A 24411-nucleotide genomic window follows, 5' to 3' on the forward strand; every position below is an offset into this window, starting at 1 on the left:
AGCCCTGGAGGGCCACGAAGAGCCTCAGGATGTCGTTGGTTCCCTCGAAAATTCGGAAAATCCTCAAATCCCTCAGCACCCGCTCCACGCCCGGCTCCTGGCAGGGGATCCCAAAATACCCCAAAATTACCCCAAAAAATTACCAAAAAATCAAAAAACCCCCCAAAAATCCCACAACAATCTCAAAAATCCCCAAAAAATCCCCCCCCCAAAAAAAATCCCAATAATCCCACAAAAAATCAAAAAAATCCCACAAAAATCCCCAAAAATCCCAAAATAATCCCCAAAAAATCTCTAAATAACCCCAAATTTTTTTTTTAAAGTCCCACAAAAATCTCCAAAAACATCCGGGGAATCCCAAGAAAATAAAAAAAAAATCCCCAAAAAAATCTGGGAATACCAGAAAAATCTCAAAAAAAAAAAAAAATCCCAAAAATAATTCATGGAAAACCAGAAAAATCCCAGGAAACAAAAACCCCAAAATAATCACAGGGAAATCCCCCCAAAAAACCCCAAAAAGATTAAAAAAAAATCAGGGGAATCCCCAAAAAATCCAGAAAAACTAAAAAATCCCAGAAAGTTCCAAAATATTTCAGGGAAAACAAAAAAAAAAACCCTGGGAAAGCCCCAAAACCAGGGAAAAAGCCCAAAATCCCAGGAAGTTTTCCCCAAATTCCAACAATTCCCAATTCTGGAATTCCAGCACCTCCCAAAATCCCAAAAAAGCCCCAAAATTTGGGGGTTTGGCCCCAAAAATGGGGGGAAAAAATTCCAAAAAAATCAGAAAATAACCCCAAAAAAGTGAAAAAACCCCCAGAAACAGGAAAAAACCCCAAAATCCCGGGAATTTCTCCCCAAATTCCAACAATTCCCAACGCCCAAATTCCAGGACCCCCCCAAATCCCAAAAGCCCCAAAATTTGGGGATTTGGCCCAAAAAAAATGGGGAAAAAAAATCCCCAAACAATGTAGAAAACTTGCAAAAATCAGGAAAAAACCCCCAAAATTCTGGGAATTTCCCCCCAAATTCCAGCAATTCTCAATTCTGGAATTCCAGAACCTCCCAAAATCCAAAAAAAAAGCCCCAAAATTCCCCAAAAATAGGAAATAAAACCTGAAAATGGGGGAAAAACCACCAAAAAATCAGAAAAAAAATCAAAAAAATCAGGAAAAACCCCAAAATTCTGGGAATTCCCCCCAAAATTTTGGCAATTCCCAAATTCCAGGACCCCCCAAAATCCCAAAAAGCCCCAAAATTTGGGGTTTGGCCCCAAATCTCACCTTCATGAAGCCCATCCCCCCCATGAGCTGGATGCACTCGTCGGCCACGGCCCAGGCGGCCTCCTGGAAATTTGGGAAAAATCCCCAAAATTTGGGGGAAAACGGGAAAATTTGGGTTAAAAACCAACCTGGAAAAGCCAAAATTCCCCCCCAAATCCACCCAGAATTCCCAGGGAAAAAAATTCCTAAAATTCCTCCCAAATTTCTTCCAGGATTTCTTCTTTTCCCCCCAAAAAATATTTGGGAATTTTCTCCTAAAATCCTCTCTAGAATCCCAAAAATCCCTCAGAATTCCCAAAAAATCCCCGAATTCCTTCTCCAAGCCCTCCAGGATCCCCAAAATTCAGGAAAATCCCAAAATTCCTCCCCAAAACCATCGAAATCTCCCTGAGATTTCCCCAAAATAGGGGAAAAACCCAAATTCCCCCAAAAAACCCCAAAAAATTCCCCAAAATTGGGGAAAATCCCAGAAAATTCCCCCCAAATTTCCCCAGAATTGGGGGAAATCCCAAATTTCCTCCCAAATTCCCCCAAAATCCCCCAAAAATCGGAATAAATCCCAAAATTCCTCCCCAAATCCCCCCCAAAATCCCCCCAGAAGTTGGGAAATCTGAAAATTCCTCCCAAAATTCCTCCCAAAAATCCTAAAATCCATAAAATTCCCTCCCAAAATCGGGGAAAATCCCAAATTTCCCCCGAAAAATCCACAAAAATCCCTCCCAAAATCCCAGAAAAAAATCCCCAAAATTGGGGAAAATCGCCAAATCCCTCCCAACCTCCCCCAAAATCCCAGAAAAATCCAAAAAAATCCCCAAAATTCCCCAAAAATTCCCAAATTTCCTCACGGAGCCGAAGATTTTGCTGATGGCCGCCTCGATCTGGAAGTCGGGGTCACCTCTGTCCATGTTGGCGCTGATCATGAAGGCCATGGACTGGATTTGGGGGGAAAAAAACGGAATTTGGGACATTCCCAAAAAATTTGGGATGTTCCCAAAAAAAAATTGGGAAATTCAGGAAAAAATTCTGGGGTTTTCCATCAAAAAATGACGAAATTTTGATCAAAATTGACCCAAATTTCGCCCAAATTCAGGCCAGAATTGTTTCCATTCCCAGATCCTGATGAAAAAAAGGGAATTTGGGATGTTCCCCAAAATTTTTGGGATGTTCCCAAAAAAATTTGGGAAATTCAAGAAAAAATTCTGGGGTTTTCCATCAAAAATTGATGAAATTTTGATCAAAATTGACCCAAATTCATCCCAGAATTGTTTCCATCTCCAAATCCTGATGGATTTTGGGGGAAAAAATGGGAATTTGGGATGTTCCCAAAAAATTTGGGATGTTCCCCAAAAAAATCTGGAAATTCAGGAAAAAATTCTGGGGTTTTCCACCAAAAACTGATGAAATTTTGATCAAAACTGACCCAAATCTTCCCAAAATTGCCCCAAATTTCCCCAAAAAAACCTCCCAAAACCTCCAAAATTTTCAGGATCCTTCCCAAAATTCCTCGAATTCCCAAAATCTCCAGAATTTCTCCCAATCCCCCTCCCAAATTCCCAAAATTTTAGGAATTTCCCCCAAAAACCTCCCTAAAATTCCACAAAATCATCTCCAAATTTCCCAAAATTCCCAAATTCCCTCCCAAAACCCCCAAATTTTTTCAGGAGGTTCCCAAAATCCCCTCCCAAATCCCTCAAGCCCCCTAAAAAACCTCCCAGAATCCCCCAAAATCTTCCCAAATTCCCTCCAAATCACCCAAAAATTCCCAAAATTTTGGGAATTTCCCCCAAAATTCCTCAACCCCCCCCCAAAATTCCTGAAATTCCCCCATAAAACCTCCCCAAAGTCCCCAAAATCTTCCCAAAATCCCTCCCAAAGCCCTCAAAATTTCCAGGATCTTTCCTAAAATCCCCAAAAATCCCCAAAATTCCCCAAATTTTACCTCGGTGACGTAATGCAGCAGCGCCATCCTGGCCAGCTTCTCCTGGATGGCCCCAAATTCGTGGATTTTGGCCCCAAATTGGGTCCGGGTGGAGGCGTGGGCAACCTGGCAAATCCCAAAATTTGGGAAAATCTCAAAATTTGGGAAAATCCCCAAAAAATTTGTGAGAGAAAAGAAAGGGAGGGGATTGGGGGGATTTTTAGGGAATTTTGAGGGGATTTTGGGGGATTTTTTTGGGAATCTTGAGGGGATTTTTGGGGGGGATGTTTATTTTTGGGAATTTTAAGCAGTTTTTAGGGATTTTGAGGGGGAATTTGGGGGGTTCAGGGGATTTTGGGGCATTTTAAGGGAATTCTGGGGGAATTTTAGAGAATTTTTTGCCGATTTTCTCAGGTTTTTGCCAGTTTCCTCTGGTTTTATCCCATTTTTTGGGTTTTTTTCCCGATTTTTGGGATCCCAGAATTCCCAAAATTCCCCAAAATTTGGGAATCTCAAATCCCAGCACGATCTGGAGTCATTTTAGCTCCGATCTCCTGGGGAATTTGGGGCTTTTTTGCCGAATTCTCAATTTTTTCGCCATTTTTTGGCAATTTTTTGGGGTTTTTTCCCAAATTTCAGGATCCCAGAATTCCAAAAATTCCCAAAAATTTAGCAATCTCAAATCCCAATGATCCCAGCAGGATCTGGGGTCATTTTAGCTCCGATTTGCTGACGAATTTGGGGCTTTTTTTGCCGATTCCTCAATTTTTTACAATTTTCTCGGCGTTTTTCCCCATTTTTGGGGTTTTTTTCCCAAATTTCAGGATCCCAGAATTCCCAGAATTCCCAAAATTCCCAAAACTTTAACAATCTCAAATCCCAGCAGGATCTGGAGTCATTTTAGCTCCGATTTGCTGACGAATTTGGGGCTTTTTTGCCGATTTCCTCATTTTTTCCCAATTTTATCCATTTTTTTCCCCATTTTGGGGTTTTTTTCCCAAATTTCCAGGTCCCAGAACTCCCAAACTTCCCCAAAATTTGGGAATCTCAAATCCCAGTAAGACCTGGAGTCATTTTAGCCCCGATTCTCCAAGAAATTTCAGCTTTTTTTGCCGAATTCTCCATTTTTTTTCCCATTTTTTCCCCGTTTTTGGGTTTTTTTCCGATTTTCGGTATTCCCAGAATTCCCAAACTCCCCAAATTTTGGGGCTCTCACCGCGGCGTGCAGCAGCCCCCGCATGGTGCCGGCCATGGCCACGGCCATGCTGGGAACTTCGGATTTTTCCCGTTTTCCTCATTTTTTCCTGATTTTCTCAGAGTTTTTTCCCATTTTTTTGGGTTTTTTTCCCAAGTTTTGAGATCCCAGAATTCCCAAACTTCCCCAAAATTTGGGAATCTCAAATCCCAGCAAGATCTGGAGTCACTTTAGCTCAGATTCTCAGAGGAATTTCGGGGTTCTTTGCCATTTTTTCAGTTTTTTTGCCATTTTTTCCCCGTTTTTTTGGGTTTTTTTTCCGATTTTCGGTATTCCCAGAATTCCCAAAGTTCCCGAAATTCCCGGGCTCTCACCGCAGCCTGCAGCAGCCCGCGCATGGTGCCGGCCATGGCGGCGGCCATGCCGAAGCGGCCGTTGTTCAGGATGTTCATGGCCACCTTGAAGCCCCCCCCGAGGCTGCCCAGGATATTTTGGGAGGGGACGCGCACGGAGTCGAAGTGCAGCGACGTCGTGTTGGACGCGCGGATTCCCAGTTTTTTTTCGGGAGGACCGCTGGGAAAAAGGGGGAAAGGGAAATTAAAAATTGGGGGGAAATGGGGAAAAATGGGGGGGGAAAATTAGGGGGTGAAATGGGGAAAAATGCGGGGAAAAAAGGGGGGGAAATGGGGGGAAAAGGGGGGAAAAAAGTGGGGAAAATGGGAATAAAGGGGGGAAAAGGGGGAAAAATGGGGAAAAGGGGAAATGAAACATTAGGGGGGAAATGGGGGGGGAAATGGGGAGGAAAAAAGGGGGGGAAAATGGGAAAAAATGTGGGGAAAAGGGAATAAAGGGAAATTAAAAATTAGGGGGAAATGGGGAAAAAAATGGGGGGGGAAAATTAGCGGGGAAATGGGGAAAAATGCGGGGAAAAAAGGGGAGGAAATGGGGGGAAAAGGGGGGAAAAATGAAAAAATAAGAGGGGAAAAATGGGGGAAATGGGAATAAAGGGGGGGAAAGGGGGGGAAAAAGGGGAAATTAAAAATTAGGGGGAAAAGGGGAAAAAGAGGGAAAAAGGGGAAATTAAAAATTAGGGGGGAAATGGGGGAAAATGGGGGGGGAAATTAGGGTGGGAAATGGGGAGGAAAAAAGGGGGGAAATGGGAAAAAATGTGGGGAAAAGGGAATAAAGGGAAATTAAAAATTAGGGGGGAAATGGGGGAAAAATGGGGGGGGAAATTAGGGGGGAAATGGGGAAAAATGCGGGGAAAAAAGGAGGGAAATGGGGGGGAAAGGGGGGAAAAAAGTGGGGAAAATGGGAATAAAGGGGGGAAAAGGGGGAAAAATGGGGAAAAGGGGAATTAAAAATTAGGGGGGAAATGGGGGGGGAAATGGGGAGGAAAAAAGGGGGGAAAATGGGAAAAAATGTGGGGAAAAGGGAATAAAGGGAAATTAAAAATTAGGGGGAAATGGGGAAAAAAATGGGGGGGAAAATTAGGGGGGAAATGGGGGAAAAATGCGGGGAAAAAAGGGGGGGAAATGGGGAAAAAGGGGGGAAATGTGGAAAAAGGGGGGAAAAATGAAAAATAAGAGGGGAAAAATGGGGAAAATGGGAATAAAGGGGGGGAAAAGGGGAAATTAAAATTAGGGGGAAAAGGGGAAAATGGGGGGGAAATGGGGGAAAATGGGGAGGAAAAAAGGGGGGAAAATGGGAAAAATGTGGGGAAAAGGGAATAAAGGGGGGGAAGGGGGAAAAATGGGGAAAAGGGGAAATTAAAAATGAGGGGGGAAATGGGGGAAAATGGGGGGGAAAAATTAGGGGGGGAAATGGGGGGGAAAGGGATGAAAATGGAAAAATAAAGGGGGGGGGAAAAGGGGGAAAAGTGGGAAAAAGGGAAATTAAAAATTAGGGGAGAAATGGGGGGAAATGGGGGAATTAAAATTGGGGGGGGAATGGGGGGAAAAAGAGCGAGGAAATGGGGGGGAAAAAGGGGGGGAAATGGGGGAAAAATGAGGGAGAAAAAGGGGTGGAAATGGAAAAATAAAGGGGGGAAAAAGGGGGGAAAAGGGAAATTAAAAATTAGGGGAGAAATGGGGGGCAAAATGGGGGGGAAATGGGGGGAAAAAAGGGGAATTTTTTTTTTCCTGAGGACCACTGGGAAAAAGGGGGAAAAAGTGGGAAAAAGGGAAATTAAAAATTAGGGGAGAAAAGGGGAAAAAAGGGGGGGGGAAATGGGGGGGGGGAAATTTAATTTCCTATTAAATCCCCTAAAAATCCCCCTAAACCATCCCAAACCTCCCCAAATTTCCCCCAAATTTCCCCAATTTCCCCCAGCTGGGGTGCTCACTGGGTGACGCCGCCGAAGCCCCTCTCGACGATGAAGGCGGTGATTTTGTCCTTGGCCTCCCCGGCCAAAAATTCCCCAAATTCCCAAAATCCCCCAAATATATATCCCAATATCCCCCAAAAATAAAAAAAAAAATCCCCAAAAAATCCCCCCTTAAATCCCCTAAAAATCCCCCTAAACTGCCCCAAAGCCCCCAAAATTTCCCCCAAATTCCCCAAAATTTCCCCCAAATTTCCCCAAATTTCCCCCAAATTTCCCCAATTTTCCCCAAATTTCCCCAATTTTCCCCAAATTTCCCCAATTTTCCCCAAATTTCCCCAATTTTCCCCAAATTTCCCCCAAATTTCCCAAATTTCCCCAAATTTCCCCCAAATTTCCCCCAAATTTCCCCCAAATTTCCCCAAATTTCCCCCAATTTCCCCCAAATTTTCCCCAATTTCCCCCAAATTTCCCCCAAATTCCCCCGATTTCCGGGCGCTCACTGGGTGACGCCGCCGAAGCCCCTCTCGACGATGAAGGCGGTGATTTTGTCCTTGGCCTCCCCAGCCAAAAATTCCCCAAATTCCCAAAATCCCCCAAATATATATCCCAATAGCCCCCAAAAATAAAAAAAAATCCCCAAAAATCCCCCCTTAAATCCCCTAAAAATCCCCCTAAACTGCCCCAAAGCCCCCAAAATTTCCCCCAAATTCCCCAAAATTTCCCCCAAATTTCCCCAAATTTCCCCCAAATTTCCCCAATTTTCCCCAAATTTCCCCAATTTTCCCCAAATTTCCCCAATTTTCCCCAAATTTCCCCAAATTTCCCCCAATTTCCCCCAAATTTCCCCAAATTTCCCCCAATTTCTCAAATTCCCCCGAATTTCCCCAATTGGGGCGCTCACTGGGTGACGCCGCCGAAGCCCCTCTCGACGATGAAGGCGGTGATTTTGTCCTTGGCCTCCCCCGAGCGCTCGTCCCGCACCGGCGTCTTGGCAAACACCGTGAACAGCTCGGCCAGGCCGCCGTTGCTGGGGAATGGGGAGAATTTGGGATTTTGGGGAATTTTGGGAAAGAATTGGGGAATTTGGGGGGAAAATTGGGGATTTTGGGGGGAATTTGGGGAAAAAATTGGGATTTTGGGAAAAAAAATTGGGGATTTTTGCAGGAAAATTGGGGATTTTGGGAGGAAATTTAGGAATATTGGGGGGAAAATTGGGGACTTTGGGGGGAATTTGGGGGAAAAAAAGGGATTTGGGAGGAAAATGGGGGTTTTGGGGGGAAAAAATGTGGGTTTTAGGGGGAAATTTAGGAAAAATGTAGGGATTTTGGGGGAAAAACTGGGGATGTTTTGGAAAAAACTGGGGATTCTAGGGGGAATTTGGGGATTTTGGGGGAAAATTGGGGATTTTTGGGAAAAAAATTGGGGGGAAATTGAGGATTTGGGGGAAGAAGTGGGGATTTTGGGGGGGAAATTGGGGATTTTTGGGAAAGAATTAGGGGAAAATTGGGGATTTAGGGGAAAAATCGGGGATTTTTTGGAAAAAATGGGGATTTTGGTGGAAAAAATAGGGATTTTGGGGGGAAACTTGGGAAAAAATTGGGGATTTTTGGGGGATCAATAGGGATTTTTGGGGAAATTTGGGGATTTGGGGGGGAAATTTGGGCATTTTCGGGGGAAACTGGGAATTTTTGGGGGGGAAATTGGGGATTTTTGGGAAAAAATGGAAATTTGGGGGAAAATTTGGGGATTTTGGAGGAAAATGGGGATTTTGGGGGGAAAATTGGGAAAAATTTGGGGATTTGGGGGTGAAAATTTGGGATTTTGGGGGGAAATTGGGAAATTTTTGCCCCAAAAATTGGGATTTTTCGCCCCAAAAATTGGGATTTTCGCCCCAAACCCCCCGAATTCGGGGCTGCCCCCCCAGAATTCCCAGGATTCCCGACCTGATCCAGATCTTCTCCCCCTCCAGGGTCCAGAAGGTTCCGCAGGGCGAGGGCGTGGCCCGGCTGCGGATGGAGGCGGCGTCCGAGCCGCTGCCCGGCTCCGTCAGGCAGAAAGCTGCCACCCACTCCCCTAAAAAACGGGAATTTTGGGGTTTTTGGGGGTTTGGGAATGGCCAGAGACAGCCTGGGATTCCCTGGGATCCGGAAATCCCCGAAAACCCCGTTCAAAAAGAGCCAGGAATGGGAAAATTTCACCCAGAAATGCAAAAATTCCCCACTAAAAGTTCTGAAATTACCACCAAGTTTCCTAAAAATGGGAATTTTGGGAAATGGGAATGGCCAGAGACAGCCTGGGATTCTCTGAGGGTGGAAAATTCCCCAAAATCCCCGAAAGTCCCGTTCAGAAAGAGCCAGAAATGGGAAAATTCCACTCAGAAATGCAGAAATTCTGCCCCAAAGGTCCCCAAAGTACCCGGATTTTCCACCCACTCCCCTGAAAATGGGAATTTTGGGGATTTGGGGGTTTGGGAATGGCCAGAGACAGCCTGGGATTCCCTGAGGGCGGAAAACTCCCAAAAATCCCCAAAATTCCCGTTCAAAAAGAGCCAGGAATGGGAAAATTCCACCCAGAAATGCAAAAGTTCCGCCCAAAAATGCAAAAATTCTGCCCTAAAAGTCCCAAAAATGAGAAAATTCCACACTAAAAGTTCAGAAGTTACCCCCAAGTTTCCTAAAAAATGGGAATTTTGGGAATTTGGGGAAATGGGAATGGCCAGAGACAGCCTGGGATTCCCTGAGGGTGGAAATTTCCAAAAATCCCCAAAAATCCCGTTCAGAAAGAGCCAGAAATGGGAAAATTTCACCCAGAAATGGGAAAATTCCACCCAAAATTGAGAAAATTCCACCCAAAATTGAGAAAATTACACCCAAAAGGTCCCAAAAGTGCCCGGATTTTCCAGCCACTCCCCTAAAAAATGGGAATTTTGGGATTTTGGGGGTTTGGGAATGGCCAGAGACAGCCTGGGATTCCTGAATTTCTGGGAATGTTTTGGGGAATTTCTGGGAACATTTTGGGTAGGTTTCTGGGGATATTTTTTGCATTTCTGGGAATATTTGGGTGAGTTCCTGGGAATATTCCAGGTGAATTTTTGGGAATATTTGGGTGAGTTCCTGGGAATATTTGGGTGAGTTCCTGGGAATATTTTGGGTGGGTTTCTGGTAATATTTGGGTGAGTTCCTGGGAATATTCCAGGTGAATTTCTGGGAATATTTTTCTGCATTTCTGGGAATATTTGGGTGAGTTCCTGGGAATATTTGGGTGAATTTCTGGGAATATTTGTGTGAGTTCCTGGGGCTGCCCCAGGTGAGTTCCTGGGAATATTTGGGTGAGTTTCTGGGAACATTCCAGGTGAGTTCCTGGGAATGTTTGGGTGAGTTTCCGGGAATATTTTGGGTAGGTTTCTGGGAATATTTGGGTGAGTTTCTGGGAATATTCTGGGCTGTCCCAGGGAATATTTGGGTGAGTTCCTGGGAATATTTTGGGTGGGTTTCTGGTAATATTTGGGTGAGTTTCTGGGAATATTTGGGTGAGTTCCTGGGAATATTTTGGGTGGGTTTCTGGTAATATTTGGGTGAGTTTCTGGGAATATTCCAGGTGAATTTCTGGGAATATTTTTCTGCATTTCTGGTAATATTTGGGTGAGTTCCTGGGGCTGTCCCAGGTGAGTTCCTGGGAATATTTCCTGCATTTCTGGGAGTGTTTGGGCGGGTTCCTGGGAATATTTTGGGTAGGTTTCTGGGAATATTTCCTGCATTTCTGGGAGTGTCTGGGCGGGGTTCCTGGGAATATTTTGGGTGGGTTCCTGGGAATATTCTCCTGCATTTCTGGGAATATTTGGGCGGGTTCCTGGGAATGTTTGGGTGAGTTCCTGGGAATGTTTGGGTGGGTTCCTGGGAGTGTCTGGGCGGGTTGCCGGGGGCCTCACCGGTGGCCAGGCGGGGCAGGTACTTCTCCTTCTGGGCGGGGGTCCCGTAGAGCAGCAGCCCCTTGAAGCCGATGGACTGGTGGGCTCCCAGCGTGATCCCCACGCCCAGGTCGTGCTGGCCCACGATCTGCACCAGCCGCGCGTACTGGGGGCACTGGGGGTTACTGGGAGCCTCTGGGAACCCCCTGGGGTGGGGAGTGGGGGGTCCCAGGGGGATTTGGGGAGGTTTGGGGGGCACTGGGAGTTACTGGGAGCCACTGGGAACCCCCTGGGGGGGAGATCGGGGGGTCCCAGGGGGTCCCGGGGGGTCCCAGGGGGGTTTGAGGGGGATTTGGGGAGGTTTAGGGGCACTGGGAGTTACTGGGAGCCACTGGGAACCCCTTGGGCTGGAGATCGGGGGGTCCCAGGGGGTCCCGGGAGGATTTGGGGAGGTTTGGGGGGCACTGGGAGTTACTGGGAGGGACTGGGAACCCCCTGGGGGGGAGATTGGGGGGTCCCAGGGGGGTTTGAGGGGGATTTGGGGAGGTTTAGGGGCACTGGAGTTACTGGGAGCCACTGGGAACCCCCTGGGGGGGAGATCGGGGGGTCCCAGGGGGTCCCGGGGGGATTTGGGGGGGATTAGGGGAGGTTTGGGGGCACTGGGAACCCCCCGGGCTGGGAACTGGGGGGTCCCAGGGGGTCCCAGGAGGGTTTGGGGGAGTTTTGAAGGGATTTGGGGGAGCTTTGAGGGGATTTTGGGAGGTTTGGGAGGGACTGGGAGTTACTGGGAGGGGATTTGGGGGGTCCCAATGGAATTTTTGGGGGTCCCGGAGGGATTTTGGATGAATTTAGGGAGGATTTGAGATTAATTTAAGGAGATTTGGGGCGGATTAGGGAGATCTGGGGCATTTTGGACAGAACTGGGAGCACTGGGAGGGCACTGGGAGTTACTGGGAGCGGATTTGGGGGTTCCCAGTGGAATTTTGGGGGGTCCTGGGGGGATTTTGGATGAATTTAGGGAGGACTTGGGGGGGATTTGAGGAGATTTGGGGCGGGTTAGGGAGGATTTGGGGCATTTTGGACAGAACTGGGAGCACTGGGAGGGCACTGGGAGTTACTGGAGCAGATTTGGGGGTTCCCAGTGGAATTTTGGGGGGTCCTGGGGGGATTTTGGATGAATTTAGGGAGGGACTTGGAGGGGATTTGAGGAGATTTGGGGTGGGTTAGGGAGGATTTGGGGCATTTTGGACAGAACTGGGAGCACTGGGAGGGCACTGGGACTGACTGGGAGTTACTGGAACTTACTGGGAGTTACTGGGAGCGGATTTGGGGGTTCCCAGTGGAATTTTGGGGGGTCCTGGGGGGATTTTGGATGAATTTAGGGAGGATTTGAGGACATTTGGGGCGGATTAGAGAGAATTTGGGGCACTTTGGACAGAGCTGGGAGCACTGGGAGAGCACTGGGAGTTACTGGGAGTTACTGGGAGTTACTGGGAGGGGATTTGGGGGCTCCCCAAATTGGGGGTGCCTCACCTGGGTGTTGTTGAGCCCCAGCCCCCCAAATTCGGGGGGCACCTGGAGCCCGAAGGTCCCCAGCTCCTTTAACCCTTTCATGGTCTCGTCCTCCACCTTCTCCAGGGCGTCGTTCTTGGCCGGGTTGTTCACTTCCTGCCCCGAAATTTGGGAAGTATTTGGGGAATTTTGGGGATTTTGGGGATGTGGGGAGAATTCCCGGAATTCCAGAGGCTCTCCCTGGATGGGGGGGAGGTGGGAGTGGGGGGAATTTGGGGTTTTTTACCTCAAAGAAGCGGCTGAGGGGACCCACGAGCTCCTGCAGGGTTTGTTCTTGTTCCTCGGTCAGGACTGGGGGAAGAGAGGGAATTAAAGAAAATTATCCCAAAATTAACCCAAAATTGTCCTGAAATTATCCTCAGATTGTCCTGAAATTATCCTGAAATTATCCTGAAATTGTCCTGAAATTATCCTCAGATTTTCCTGAAATTGTCCTGAAATTATCCTCAAATTGTCCTCAAATTATCCTGAAATTATCCTCAGATTTTCCTGAAATTATCCCAAAAATCTCCCCAAAAATTGTCCTGCAGTCACCCTGAAATTATCCCAAACTTATTCCAAAATTGCCCTGAAATTACTCCAAAATTGTCCCAAAATTCTGAAAAATTACACTCAAGTTACCCACAAAATTCCATCAAAACGATCCCAAAACCAGGCTAAAATGATCCCAAATTCTCCCCAAAATTACTCCAAAAATCTCTCCAAAATTGTATCAAAACTACCTTAAAAATCCACCCAAAACTACACCAAAATACCCCCAAATTGTCCCAAGATTTCCCTTTAAAATTCCCCCAAGATTTCCCTCAGAATTTTCTAAAATATTCCCCCCAAAACCCTCCCTAAATTTTCTCCAGAACTCCCCAAAAATCATCCCAAAATCCCCTCTAAATTTCCACAGATTTTACACCAAATTTCCCTAAATCTCCTCTAAATTTCCCCAGATTTCACCCAAAATTCCCTAAAATTTCCCTTAAAGTTCCCTCAAAATTCCCCTAAATCTCCTCTACATTTTCCCAGATTTTACCCCAAATTCCCCTAAAATTCCCTCAAAATTCCCCTAAATCTCATCTAAATTTCTCCAAATTTTACCCAAAATTCCCCAAAATCTTCTCTAAATTTCTCCAAATTTTACCCAAAATTCCCTAAAATTTCCCCTAAAATTCCCTCAATTCTCCTCTAAATTTCTCCGAATTTTACCCCAAAATCCCTTCAAAATTTCCCTCAGAATTTTACCCAAAATTCCCCTAAATTTTCCCAGATTTTAACCAAAATTCCCTCAAAAGTTCCCTTAAAATTCCCCTAAATGTCCTCTAAATTTTCCCAGATTTTACCCAAAATTCTCTAAAATTTCACTTAAAATTCCTCTAAATCTCCTCTAAATTCCTCCGAATTTTACCCAAAATTCCCCCTAAAATTCCCTCGAAATTCCCCTAAATCTCTTCTAGATTTCCCCAGATTTTACCCAAAAATCCCTAACATTTCCCCTAAAATTCCCTCAAAATTTCCCCAAATTTTACCAAAAATTCCCCTAAATCTCCTCTAAATATCCCCAGATTTTACCCCAAAATCCCTCAAAATTTCCCCAGATTTTACTCAAAATTCCCTCAAAATTTCCCTTAAAATTCCCCTAAATCTCCTCTAAATTTCCACAGACTTTACCCAAAATTCCCTCAAAATTTCCCCAAAATTTCCCCAAAATTCCCCCAAATTTTACCTAAAATTTCCCCCAAATTCCCCCCAGTTTTGGGGGTGCCCTCACCTGAGGGGTAGGGGAACACCTGCTCGGCGTTCAGGCGCCCCAAAAACATCCCCACGGCGAAGGACTTGGACTCCTGGGGGGAAAAAGAATTTTAGGGGCACCCCAAAAACCCCAAATCCCACCAGGACCCCCCAAAAATTCCTCCTGGACCCCCAAATTTTTTTCTGGACCCCAAAATCCCCCCAAATCCTTCAAATTCCCCCCAAATCCCCCCAGGACCCCCCAAATCCCTCAAATTCCCCCCAAAACCCTCCCAGGAACCCCCAAAATCCCTCCAGGACCACCCAAAATCCCCTGAATTCCCCCCAAAATCCCTTCAGGACCCCCAAAACCCCCACAAGATCCCCTCAAAATCCCCCCAGGAGCCCCCAAATTGCCCCGAATTCCCCCAAAATCCTCTGAATTCCCCTCAAAATCCCCCCAAAATCCTCCAGGACCCCCCAAATTGCCCCAAATTCCCCTGAATTCCCCCCAAACCCCCCCAGGACCCCCCACTCACCTCGAGGCCGCCCTGGGCTTTTTGGGGGCTGCTGTGGCCGTGGTGGTCCCAGTTTTGGGGAGCGCGGCCTGGGGAAGGGGGAGAACCCCAAAAAACCATCAGAGAACCCCAAAAAACCACCAGGGAACCCCAAAACCACCCCTAAAATCTTTTTAGGACCCCCAAAATTCCCCCAGGACCCCAAAACTCCTCCTTTACCCCAAAATCCCACAGAGTTCCTCCAAATTCCGCCCCAAAACCCTCCCAGGACCCCCCCAAATCTCCCCCAAACCCTTTCAGAACCCCCAAAATGTCCCCAGGACCCCCCCAAATTCCCTCCAGGACCCCCAAAATTCCCCCAAAATCCCCTCCAGAACCTCTAAATTCCTCCCAAAATCCCCTCCAGGACCCCCAAATCCCCCTCCAAGACCCCCAAAGAACCCCAAAATCCCCTCCAGGACCCCCAAAATTCCCCCAAATCCCCCTCAGGACCCCCCAAATAACCCCAAAATCCCCTCCAGAACCCCTAAATTCCCCCAAAAATCCCCTCCAGGACCTCCAAAATGCCCCCAAATCCTCACCAGGATTCCTCCAAATCCCCTCCAAGACTCCCAAAATCCCCCCCAAATCCCCCTCAGGACCCCCCAAAACCCCTCCAGGACCCCCCAAATCCCCCTCAGGACCCCCCAGAAAACCCCAAAATCCCCTCCAGGAACCCCAAAAACCCCCCAAATCCCCCTCAGGACCCCCCAAATCCCCTCCAGGACCCCCTAAGCCCCCCCAGCTGCCCTGCCCTTGACCTTTGCCCCAGTTTCCAGCGCCCGACCTTTGCCCCAGTTCTGACGTCACGCGCGCGAGGCGGGGGCGGGGCCCCGGGATTGTTTTGGGATCGGATTTTGGGGGATTTGGGGAGGATTTGGGAAGGATTTGGGGGGATTTTGGGGTCCCTACCTGCGCCTGGTGCGTGCTCTGCAGCCGGGACCCCCCGAATCTGTGAATCGAGGGGGGGGGTTTAAAAGGAGCCCCAAAAAACCTCTGGGCCCCCCCCCCCCAAATTCCCATCCCCCTCCTCCCCAAATTCGGGGGGTTCCCCAGAATCCCCACAAAATTTGGGATCCCCCCCCCGCCCAAAATCCCAGAACGCCCCAAAAGCTCCGGGATCCCCCAAATTGCTCAGTCCCGGACCCCCCCGAACCCCAAAAATCCCGGGATCCCCAAATTTCCAGAACATTCCAGGACCCCTCCCCAAAACCCCAATTCCGAGACCCCCCCCCCAAAATTCCCGACTCCTCCCCCCAAAATCCCAAACTCCCCAAAATCCCAGAACCCCCCAAACCCCGAATCCCCCAACCCCCAATCCCAGGACCCCCAAAACCCCGAGATCCCCCCTCAAAACCCCCAAACCCCCCCAGAACCTTCCAGAACCCCCAAACCCCAGCACCCCCCACAACCCCAGAACCCCCCAAACCCCGAATCCCCCAATCCCGGGACCCCCCAAAATCCCGAAACCCCCCCAAAAATCCCAGCACCCCCCAAGACCCCCCCCACTTCCAGAACCTTCCAAGACCCCCCCTCCCCAAACCCCCGAATTTTGGCGTTTCCCCCCCGGGGCCTCACCCGGGGCGGGATCCGCCGCAGCAGCCGCAGCCCCGCTCCCATCCCCAGCCCGGCCATGTCGCCGCTGTCGCTGTCGCTGTCGCCGCTGTCGCGATAAACGCGGGGGTGTCCCCGGGGTGTCCCCAAGCCCCCCCCCCTTCCCTCACACAAGGTCACGGCCGTGGGCGTGGCCTCGCCGCGCGGGGCACGCTGGGAAACGTAGTGAACACGCCCATCCCTACATGCAAATTTATGCTAATGAAGCGAGGTTATATTACTCCCCGCGCTGTTGCCATGGTGATGGTTGATGTGGGCGTGGCCTGAGGGGCGGGGTTTAAAGGTTCAGACGCGCCACCCAAGGGGCTTAAATTGAGGTAAAGTCTAATTTTTTCAGCGTTTAATTTTAATTAATGTTTTTTCTAAATTAAGACTTATAGGGAATAAAATTTAAAGCGAATCCCATTTTTTTCACTAATTTTAGGATTTATTTTTACAATAAACAGCCCCCTCCCCAAACTAATCTGTGATTTGTATTTAAAAGATGAGTCTGGTTTTTTCACCGTTTCTAGGGTTTAATTTAAGGCGAAACCCTCCCAGATTAACAGGCGAGATGAAAGATTTAAATTTAAAGAAAAAACTGACTTTTTTAGCTGTTTCCAGGACTTAGTCTTAAGGGCAAAAACTAATGGGTGATTTTTAGGGTTTTCAGTTTAAATGAAACCCCGGGTTTATTAAAATATCTCCACCCTTTCCCTCTCATGTTTTCAGCATCTTTCCCCTGTCACATTTCCCATCATTTTTCTCCTCACATTTCCCACTTTTTCCTGCTCTTTTTTCCTTCACGTTTCCAGCACTTTTCCCTGTTTCCCACCCTTTTCCCCCTCATGTTTGCCACTCACATTTCTCTTTTTCCCCACATCTTACCTGACATTTCCTCTCATGTTTCTGCCATCTCGTCCCCTCACATCTCCACTTTTTCCCCTCACGTTTCCTGCTCTTTTCTCCTTCACATTTCCCACCCTTTTCCCCCTCACATTTCCCAGCATTTTCCCCTTCACTTTTCCCACCCTTTCCCCCTCACATTTCCCACTACTTTCCCCTCACATTTCCTACCTCTTATCCCTCACATTTTCCACCCTTTTTCCTCTCACGTTTCCCGCCACCTTCCCCTCATATTTCCCACCTTTGATCTTTCATGTCTTCACCGTTTCTCCCCTCACAATTCTCACCCTTTTCTCCCCTCACGTTTTCCTCCATTTTCTCCCCTCACGTTTTCCCGCCCTTTTCTCCCCTCACGTTTTCCCGCCCTTTTCCCACCTCACATTTCCCACTCTTCCCTCACATTTCCCGCCCTTTTCTCCCCTCACGTTTTCCCGCCCTTTTCCCACCTCACATTTCCCACTCTTCCCTCACATTTCCCGCCCTTTTCTCCCCTCATGTTTTTCCAGCTTTTTCCCCCTCACGTTTCCCACCCTTTTTCCCCCTTTTTCCAGCATTTTCTCCCCTTATGTTTCCCACCCTTTTTCCCCCTTCATGTTTTCCAGCATTTTCTCCCCTCACATTTCCCACCCTTTTCTCCCCTCACATTTCTCGCCTTTTTCTCCCGTCATGTTTCCTATCCTTTTCTCCCTTCATGTTTCCCACCATTTTCTCTCCTCATGTTTCCTTCCCTTTTTCCCTCTCATGTTTTCCCACCCTTTTCCCCTCATATTTTCCACCATTTTCTCCCCTCACATTTCCCGCCCTTTTTTCCCCTCACGTTTTCCCACTCTTTTCTCCCTCACGTTTTCCCACTCTTCCCTCACATTTCCCGCCCTTTTCTCCCCTCATGTTTTCCAGCTTTTTCCCCCCTCACGTTTCCCACCCTTTCCCCCCCCTTTTTCCAGCATTTTCTCCCCATATGTTTCCCGCCCTTTTTCCCCCTCACGTTTTCCCGCTCTTTTCTCCCCTCACATTTTCCCGCCCTTTTTCCCCCTCACGTTTTCCCGCTCTTTTCTCCCCTCACATTTTCCCGCCCTTTTTCCCCCTCACGTTTTCCCGCCCTTTTCCCCCCTCACCTTTTCCCGCTCTTTTCTCCCCTCACGTTTCCCGCCCTTTTCTCCCCTCATGTTTCCTGTCCTTTTTCCCGCTCATGTTTCCCACCCTTTCCCCCCCCTCACGTTTTCCACCATTTTCCCCTCCCCATTTCCCCTCCATTTCGGGGGCTCCTTTTGGGGCGCAGCAGACGGACAGACAGACACGAACCCCGCCCAGGTACGAAGCAACGGCGCTGTTTATTTACAACTGGAAGGGCTGCAGCCCCCCAAAATCCAAAATATTATCCTTCAAACAAAGAGGGGAAGGGAATAAAAGGTGGGGAGGGGGGGGCCCCCAAGTTCCAACTGAGGGAGTTTTAGGGGGGGAATCCCCCAAATCCCCCCCTTAAACTCCCCCCAAACTGGGGCAGACCCTTCCTGTTTTGGGGGTGCCCCCCCCCTGCAAAATGATGCTCTAAACACCCCCAAAAACTTGGGGGAGGGCCCCCCAAAAAAGTGGGGTGCAGGGAACGTTTAGAAAAATAACACACATGAAAAAACTTGTTTCCAAAACCTCAGAGTTTTGGGGGGAGGGACCCTCAAATCCCCCTCCCCACTTCAGGGGTGGGACGCCCCCAAAATCTTGTACAGGGGTTGAGACACCCCAAAACCTCATGAATTGGGGTACAGGACCCCCAAACTTCATGCCCTGGGGGGGGGGTTAAAAGCCCCCCAAACCCCTTGAACTTAGTGGGGTCCCCCCAAATTTTAACTGAGCGCCCAAAACCTCATAACATGGGGCAGAGAACCCCAAAACACTCTTATTTTGGGGAAGGGGACCCCAAAACCCTCTCTTTTAGGGGAGTTTTCCCCAAATCTTACTTGGGGGTGTGGGGTCCCCAAATTCTCCTTTTCTGGGGGGGTGGGACACCCCAAAAGCTCATGATCTGGGGCAAAGAACACCCCAAAATCCCCCTATTTTAGGGGGACTTCTCAAAACCTTTTTGTCTGGGGTAAAGGACCCCCAAACCCTCCTTTCGTGGGGATGGGGGGGACCCCAAAATCTCATAATTTGGGGTAGGGGACCCCCCAGACTTCCCCTATCTAAGGGGGGCTCCCCCAATCTTAATTTGGGGTGAGGGACCCCCCCCCCCCAAAATCTTCCCATCTTGGGGGTGGGAGACCCAAAATAACTCATGATTTGGGGTAAGAGCCCCCCAAATCTTGTACCCCAAAACCCTCCTGTCCTGCAGATGAGGGACCCCAAACCACCCCCAAATTTGAACCGGAACCCCAAAACCCCTCAACTTATGGGGGGGGGGGGTGGGTAAAAGACCCCCCAAACCTCCCCATTTTTGAGGGAGCTGGACCCAAAATCTCACAATTTCAGGGCTTTTACAAACCCCAAACCCTCACAATTTGGAGAGGGGGGAGGTTCCGACCCTCAAAATCTCCAATTTTGGACACCTTCCAACCCCCAAACCTCACAATTCCAGGGAGAGCCGCAAGCCCCAAAATCTCCAATTTCGCGGGAACGTCACAAACCCCAAACCTCACCGCTCCGGGCCGACATCCAACCCCCAAAATTCCACATTTTGAGAACGACCCAACCCGCCCAAAACTTAATTTTCAGGAGGAACCTCCACAGCCCACAATTCCAGGGAAGGTCACAACCCCAAAATTTCCGATTTTGAGCACAAACCCTGCCAGAAGCGAGGCCGGGGACCCCCAAACCCTTTGTGGGGAGGGGGTTTAGGAGTCCCCGGTGGCCCGGGGGGGTGGCGGGGGCGGCCCTGCGGGGTCCCTCGCGGCATTTTTGGCAATAGAAGACGTCGGGGACGTTGTTTTTCTTCACCTTGGCGCAGGACAGGTGGATCCAGGTGCCGCACTGGCTGCACTCGATCATGGGCCGGCCCGCGAAGGGTTTTTGGCAGTAGCAGGTGATCAAATCCCACGAATCGTCACCTAAAAAAAACCCCAAAAAAGGTAAAATGTTAAAAAGTTTATAGCAGAGTAAAAAAATAATAAAAAATTGCGGTGAAAATGGAGGAATTTGGGGGTGTGATAACCCCAAAAAGCACTTAGAATGTTAAAGGGGTGGTGAAATATCCTGAATTTATGTCCCAAATTCTACCTGGGATCAGTAAATTTTTTCCAGGATCAACCAAATCCCAACATTTATGTCCCAAGTTCTACCCAAGATCTGTAAATTTCCTCCAGGATCAAACAAATCCCAAAATTTATGTCCCAAATTCTACCTGGGATCAGTAAATTTTTTCCAGGATCAACCAAATCCCAACATTTATGTCCCAAATACCACCTGGGACTCCTCACACCTCCCCTGAGACCCCCCAAAACTCCCCCAGGACCACCCAAACTTCATCCCAAACCCCCAAACCTCATCCCAGACTCCTCCAGGGGCACCAAATTCCCCCCAAATCCCCAAATTTCCCCAAAAACATCTCCAAAATTTACTCAACTCCACCATGATGTTCTCGTTTACGACCCTCACATCCCCTCCAGGGACCCCAAAACCCCCTGAGACCCCCAAACCTCCCCCAAACCCCTCTAAGAGCCCCTAAAACTCCTCTAGGAACCCCAAAATCCCCCAGATTTCCACCAAAAGCCCCCAAATATCCCCTAAACGCCCAAATTCCCCCACACTCACCCGACTCCACCATGATGTCCTCACCCATGACCCTCACATCCCCTCCAGGGACCCCAAACCCCCCTGAGACCCCCAAACTTGACCCCAAAACCCCTCCAAGGAACCCAAATTCCCTTCAAATTTCCCCCGAATTTCCCCCAAACCCCCCAAATTTCCCCCCTGCTCACCCGACTCCACCATGATGTCCTCGTCCATGACCCTCACATCTCCTCCAGGGACCCCAAACCTCCCTGAGATGCCCAAACCTGCCTCCAAACCCCTCTAAGACCCCTCCAGGACCCCCAACATCCCCCGAATTTCCCCCAAGCCCCCAAATTCCCCCCCGCTCACCCGACTCCACCATGACGTCCTCGTCCATGACCCTCACATCCCCTCCAGGGACCCCAAACCCCCTTGAGACCCCCAAACCTCCCCCCAAACCCCTCTAAGACCCCTCCAGGATCCCCAAAACCCCCCAAATTTCCCCCCAAACCCCCCAAATTCCCCCTGCTCACCCGACTCCACCATGATGTCCTCGTCCATGACGCGGGCGTCGCTGTCGCTGCCGTCGCCGTCCCTGCTGGTCTCCGTGCTCCCCCCTTCCTTGCCCACCCCCAGAACCCCCCCGGGCCCCCCCAGAACGCCCAGCTTCCCCCCCTCGGGGGGCAGGGGAGGGGGCGGGGGGCGGCGGCGGGGGGGGGGGAGGGCGGCTCCTCCTCGGAATCCGTCTCCTCGCTGGGGGACCCCCTCCCCAGCACGCCCCTGTCCCCTTTTTTTCCAGCGCCGCTTCTTGCTCTTCTTCACGCGGAGCCGCGAGTTCTCGCGGCCGCCGCGGGCGCCGCCGCCCGCGCCCGCGTCCCCCCCGGCGGCTCCGGCGCTCCCGGCGCTTCTGGGGGGGCGGCCCCGGGCTGTTCTGGGGGGCGGGCAGGTCGAACAGGGAGTCTTTGAGGCGCATTTTGTCCAGGATGGCGGACTCCGGGGGCGCCAGGGCGCGCTTCTTGGAGGACTTGGCCTTGCGGACGAAGGTCTCGATGGTGCGCAGCGCGGCCGGCGCCGAGCCCCACGCGTCCCCCCCGGCCCCCGCGGGGCGAGCTGGGGCCGGACGAGGGCCAGGGGGGGTCCTGGGGGGGGAAAGGGTCACAAAATGGAGCGGGGAAGCCCCGACTCACCCCAAAATCCAACCTGAAATGCCCAAAGTCCAACCCAGGACCCTGAATTCACCCCAAAATCGAGCCCGGGGTGACCAAAATGCAACCTGGGACACTCAAATTTACTCCTAAATTCATTCTGGGGTGACCAAAATCCAACCCAGGACCCCGAACTCACCCCAAAATCCAGCCTGAAATGCCCAAAATGCAACCAAGAACACTCAAATTTACCCCAAAATCCATCCCGGGGTGCCCAAAATGCAACGTGGGGCACTCGAATTTACCCCAAAATCCAAACCAGGATGAGAAAATTCCAACCGAGGACCCCCAGATTTACCCCAAAATCCAACCCTGGATGCCCAAAATCCAACCTGGGTCACTCAAATTTTCCCCTAAATCCAACCCAGGATGCCCGAAATCCAACCTGGGAGCCCCAAGTTCAGACTAAAATCCAACTTGGGGCACTCGAATTTACCCCAAAATCCAACTCAGGACACTCAAATTTACCCGTACATCCAACTCAGAAGCCTCAAATTTATCCCAAAATCCAACCCGGGGTGCCCCAAATCCACCCAGGACCCACAAAATCAAGCCCAGGACACCCAAATTTACCCCAAAACCAACTCAGGACCCCAGACTCCACTCAGAAACCCCAAAATCAACTCCAGAACCCCCAAATCCGAGCCAGGGACCACCGAAATCCACCCCCAAACCCACGCAGGACTCCAAAATCAACTTCAGCGCCCGAAAATTCACCCCCAAATCCACCACAGGACCCCCAAAACGCGCCCCAAATTCAACCCAGAACCCCCAAAATCCCCCCTCACGAACCCCCGCCTCAACATGGCGCCGCCGCGCAAGGCACGCCGGGACTTGTAGTCCCCACACCAAGCACCGCCTACACCTTTCCAGCGTCCCCCACGGCGCGCAGAGGGCGTGGCCAGACAGAACGCGCCGCCATTGGTCCACGCGAAGGGGCGGGGTTTTCCCCTCAGGGACCTTCCCGCGGTGGGCGTGGCTGAGGGGCAAGACGCCACGCGATTGGCGAAGCGCGGGGGAGGGGCGGGGTTTATCGCGCTGTCAATCAGGCGGGGGCCGCGGCGGGGCACGCCGGGAGCTGCCGGGGCGGCGGCGGGGCCGGGGGGAACCGGGGGGGGGGAGAGGGGGGGGCAGGTTTAGGGACCGGGGACCCCCCTTAAAGACCTCCCGCCCCTTTAAACCCCCGTCCGGCGCTTCCCCGCGACCTCCCGGAGCCCCCTCCGGTACCTCCCGGTAACTCCCGGTATTCTCCGGTGGCCCCTCCGGTACCCCCCGCAGGCCTTGGGCGCCCTCCCGTTACCCCCGGGACCCCTCCCGGCGCTCCCGCGACCCTCGCGGTGCTTCCTCGGTGCCTCCCCGTCCCTCCCGCGCTGCCCCTCCGGTAGCTCCCGGTAACCCCCGGTGCCCTCCCGGTGCCTCCCGGTTACCTCGGCGGTCGCCGGGATGTAGCCGGCGTAGGCCAGCACGAAGCTGCAGAACTTATTGAAGTCCTCGATCGTCCTCCGCCGCTTTTCCGGGGGCTGCCGGTACCGGGAACCGAGCGGGGTGGGGGGGGGAGAGGGGCTCACCGTGAACACCGGGACCTCCCCGTGACCCCCCCCGAGCCCCGGGGGCCCCTCCCGGAGCCCCCCGGGAGCGGCGAGGAGACCGAGCGGCGGGGGAATCCCCGGGCGCCCTCCCCTGCCGGTGCCCCCCGGGGGCCCCCCCCTCACCTGCGGGTCGGTTTTCAGCGGCCCCAGCGCTTCTGTGGACGGGAACGGACGGGCCGGTCACGGCCGGCACCGGCACCGGAGCCGGCCCGGGGCTGCGGCGGCTCCGAGCCGCCCCGGTACCGGCTCCAAACTCCCCGCCTTCCCCGCGGTTCTGCGCTACGGCTCCCTCCGGCCCCGCTGCCGGCACTTTGAGCGCTCCAAACCGCCCCGGTACCGGCTCCAAACCCGCCCGGTACCGGCTCCAAACCCGCCCGGTACCGGCTCCAAACCCGCCCGGTACCGGCTCCAAAGCCCCTCCGGGTACCGGCTCCAGCTCCTCCCGGTACCGGCTCCAAACCGCTCCGGTCCCGGCGCTCTGAGAGCTCCACCCCCCCCCGGTTCGGCCTCCAGCTCGCCCCGGTCCCGCCGCCCTGCGCTGCCCCAGCCCCGGCCCCGCCACTCCCGGTGTCCCCCCCCCCTCCATTACCGGGACCCCCAACCCCGCCGCTCCCGGCCCGCTGGCGGCTGCGGGCCCCGCGCGGCGCTGCCCCGGCGCTGCCCCGGTACCTCCGGGCTCGGCCATGGCCGCGGCCCCGCCGGGCCCCCCCCGGTCCGCGCCCGCTCCGTCCGGTGCCGCCCGTTCCGCGCCGCCCCCCCGCCGGGCCCCGCCCCCCGCCGCCCAAACCCCCCCGCCCCCTCCCCGCCGCGCGCATGCGCTCTTCCCCGCCCCCCTCCGCCAAACCCCGCCCTTCTCCTGGCGCCGCGCGCCCCGCCACACTCACTTTGCTCAGTACGCATGCGCGCCGTGCTAATTATGCGAGCCACGCCCACCCTTGGTTC

General features: G+C 51.4%; 2 protein-coding genes across 2 annotated transcripts; both read right to left on the reverse strand.

Moving 5' to 3' along the window:
• Positions 1-4: 4 nt before the first annotated feature.
• ACADVL (acyl-CoA dehydrogenase very long chain) lies at positions 5-15506 on the reverse strand (the record flags this gene model as incomplete). The annotated part of the gene is made up of 13 exons (XM_064406573.1): positions 15387-15506; positions 14457-14524; positions 13958-14030; positions 12425-12489; positions 12160-12294; positions 10648-10792; positions 8663-8792; positions 7621-7746; positions 4768-4966; positions 3220-3324; positions 2126-2212; positions 1281-1343; positions 5-97 (listed from the first exon to the last, which is right to left on the reverse strand). Coding segments are annotated over exons 3-13 (1197 nt in total), but the record flags the coding sequence as incomplete, so codon positions are not given.
• Positions 15507-18285: 2779 nt separating this feature from the next.
• Positions 18286-24263, reverse strand: PHF23 (PHD finger protein 23). The gene is given in 7 exon segments (XM_064406574.1): positions 18286-20011; positions 21209-21461; positions 21463-21778; positions 21780-21814; positions 23308-23400; positions 23593-23624; positions 24139-24263. Coding segments are annotated over 7 exon segments (1173 nt in total). The 5' UTR covers positions 24155-24263; the 3' UTR covers positions 18286-19583.
• Positions 24264-24411: the final 148 nt, after the last annotated feature.

Source organism: Passer domesticus, unplaced genomic scaffold, assembly GCF_036417665.1.
Source record: "Passer domesticus isolate bPasDom1 unplaced genomic scaffold, bPasDom1.hap1 HAP1_SCAFFOLD_310, whole genome shotgun sequence".
Classification (NCBI taxonomy): domain Eukaryota; kingdom Metazoa; phylum Chordata; class Aves; order Passeriformes; family Passeridae; genus Passer; species Passer domesticus.